This window comes from Mus caroli, chromosome 7, assembly GCF_900094665.2.
Source record: "Mus caroli chromosome 7, CAROLI_EIJ_v1.1, whole genome shotgun sequence".
Lineage (NCBI taxonomy): Eukaryota > Metazoa > Chordata > Mammalia > Rodentia > Muridae > Mus > Mus caroli.
In genome coordinates, this window is record NC_034576.1 from 53,424 (window position 1) to 56,062 (window position 2,639).

The following is a 2,639-nucleotide window of genomic DNA, read 5'->3' on the forward strand; positions in this document are numbered from 1 at the left end:
CAAAAAAAAAAAAAAAAATGTTCTTGGAGTTGGCTCATCTTGGAGCTGGTCTGTCTGAAGACAGCTACAATGTACTCACATACATAAAATAAATAAATCTTTTTTAAAAAATGAACTCAATACTCAGTGCTGTTTAATAAATAAATAAATAAATAATAAATAACTTATTGTAGTGACTCATACTTGAGGAAGATGAGGCAATGGCCAACCTAGGCTACATAGTAAGACTGTATCTCAAAAGTTCAGATCGATAGATAGATAAGATAGATAGATAGATAGATAGATAGATAGATAGATAGATAGATAGAACTTTGTAGTAATAGTTTTTCACTTTTAAAAGAATTATTCTTAGGGCACATGGTGATGTCACATGCCTTTAATCCCAGCACTCAGAAAGCAGAAATCTCTGAGTTCAAAACCAGGCTAGTCCATGAACTGAGTTCTGGGATGGCCAGGGCTACACAGATAAACGCAGTCTCCAAAAACAAATAAAACAAAACAAATTGTTATTTGTGTGTATGTGTGTGAGGCAGTATGAGTTTACATGCACCACACACATGCAGGTGTCCATAGATGCCACACAGTGTTAGATCCCTGGAAATAGAGTTGTCCTGACTCCACAGACAGGCTGTGGCACCCAAGTGCTTGCACTCATTCACACGTGCCCTGCATACACTATCAGTAATAAATAAAAATATGTGCCAGGCGTGGTGGCGCACGCCTTTAATCCCAACACTTGGGAGGCAGAGGCAGGCAGATTTCTGAGTTCGGGGCCAGCCTGGTCTACAGAGTGAGTTCCAGGACAGTCAGGGCTACACAGAGAAACCCTGTCTCGAAAAATCAAAAAACCAAAAACCAAACAAACAAAAAAGCGTTTAAAAGACATCAGGGAATCTTGTCCTGGCTCATGTTCTCTGCAATCCCCAGGAATAATGTGAATTTCTTCAGTTCCCCAGCCTCGAGTTCTTCCAGGAAGGTAGACAGACATTATGGCTGGAGAGGCGGCTCAGCGCTTAAGAGCACTGGCTGCTCTTCCAGTTCCCGAGTTCAATTCCCACCACCTATAAGAGCATCTGATGCCCTCTTCTGGCTTGATGTATATGCAGCAGAGCAGTCCTACATAAATAAAATAAAATAAAATAAAATAAAATAAAATAAAATAAAAACCAATCTAAGAAAATGTTTTTTAAAAAAGACATCAAAGGAAGAGGACTCTGTGGGAGAGGAAGGGGTCCACAGGATGAGCAGGGGGTAGAGGAATGAGTGTGTGTGTGATCAACATTATGTACACACATGAGAATACTGGGATTAGGGTCAGAAACATGGCCAAACCCATTCCCGTAGTAGGAGACAATGGACTTATGCAAATTCTCTCTCTCTCTCTCTCTCTCTCTCTCTCTCTCTCTCTCACACACACACACACACACACACACACATACACACCACAAAGTCCTTTTTTAAAAAAGAGGGGATTTGTAGTAGACAAGGAAAAAGACCACTGGCTGAAATTTGAATCCAGCTCACAATGGTAAAGATAGGAGAATGGCTGTGTTCCAGGCTGTACCCTCCCTTCCCCTCCTTACCCCTCAGCAGGTCTTCTCCCTGTCCTCGCTCCCACAGGTCCTTCCTGTGGATCCTCTGGAAGGTGCTGAGAGCCAGAAGCCAAGCCTCCCTTGTCCCCATGTGGGCCACCATCAGCTGAGCCATTTCCAAAGGACCAGCCTTCTCCATTCGTCCCCAGGGAATCTTGTCCTGGCTCGGGTCCTCTGCAATCCCCAGGAATAATTTGAATTTCTTCAGTTCCCCAGCCTCGAGTTCTTCCAGGTAGGTAGACAGTCGATGGAGGCCATCCCTGGCTGTAGCTGGCAACATGGGGGACAAGGTCACAGGGCCAGATGCTCTAACCTCTCTCTAAAAGGACAATAAGCACTGTAGCTAGCGTGCTGCCATGGCCTCATTGACAAGCAAAAGGGAGTGAGGGTTATAGGAATAAGATTGGGACAGAGGCAAGATCTTTCGAGAAATTATACTCTCCTACCCATTGCTTCTCTGCTACCTGCTCCTGTCAACAATAGTGTTTGCTTTGAAGATGTGGAAGTTGGTATGAGGTAATCCAACTGTAAGAATGACCAACATTGAGCAAGCTTCTGCTGTTTTCCCAGCTCCCTTGACAAAACAACCACTCTCTTCTCTCTTTCTACGCATCCTTCTAACTCAGAAGGACATGTGAAGATGTGGCCTCTTCCAGGAATATGCAAGGCTGTTGGGGAGGTGGCTCGGTGGGGAGAATGAAGCCCTGGGTTCTGCTCCACCACTGACTGCATGGAGAAGATGTAGTGGTGTACTCTCCTATAAAGCCAGCACTCCTGAGGTAGAGGAGGGAGGACCAGCAGTTCCAGGTCCAGGCTGGAGAGATGGCTTAGCAGTTCAGAGCACTGACTGCTCTTTCAGAGGTCCTGAGTTCAATTCCCAGCAACCACACCATCTGTAGTGGGGTCCGATGTACTCTCCTGGTGTGTCTAGAAACAGCTACAGTGTACTCATATAAATAAAAATAAATAAATCTTAAAAAAAAAAAAAAGAATGCCGGGCGTGGTGGAGCACTCCTTTAATCCCAGCACTTGGGAGGCAGAGGCAGG

The 2,639-nt window shown here is 44.8% G+C and overlaps 1 protein-coding gene across 1 annotated transcript in view; it reads right to left on the minus strand.

Annotated features, from left to right (window-relative positions):
* Nlrp12 (NLR family pyrin domain containing 12) overlaps window positions 1-1,872 on the minus strand; it is a 26,172-nt gene extending 24,300 nt beyond the window's left edge. The window contains exon 1 of the mRNA XM_029480175.1: window positions 1,584-1,872. Within this exon, the coding sequence (XP_029336035.1) occupies window positions 1,584-1,872 (289 nt within the window). The remainder of the gene's footprint in view (window positions 1-1,583) is intronic.
* Window positions 1,873-2,639: the final 767 nt, after the last annotated feature.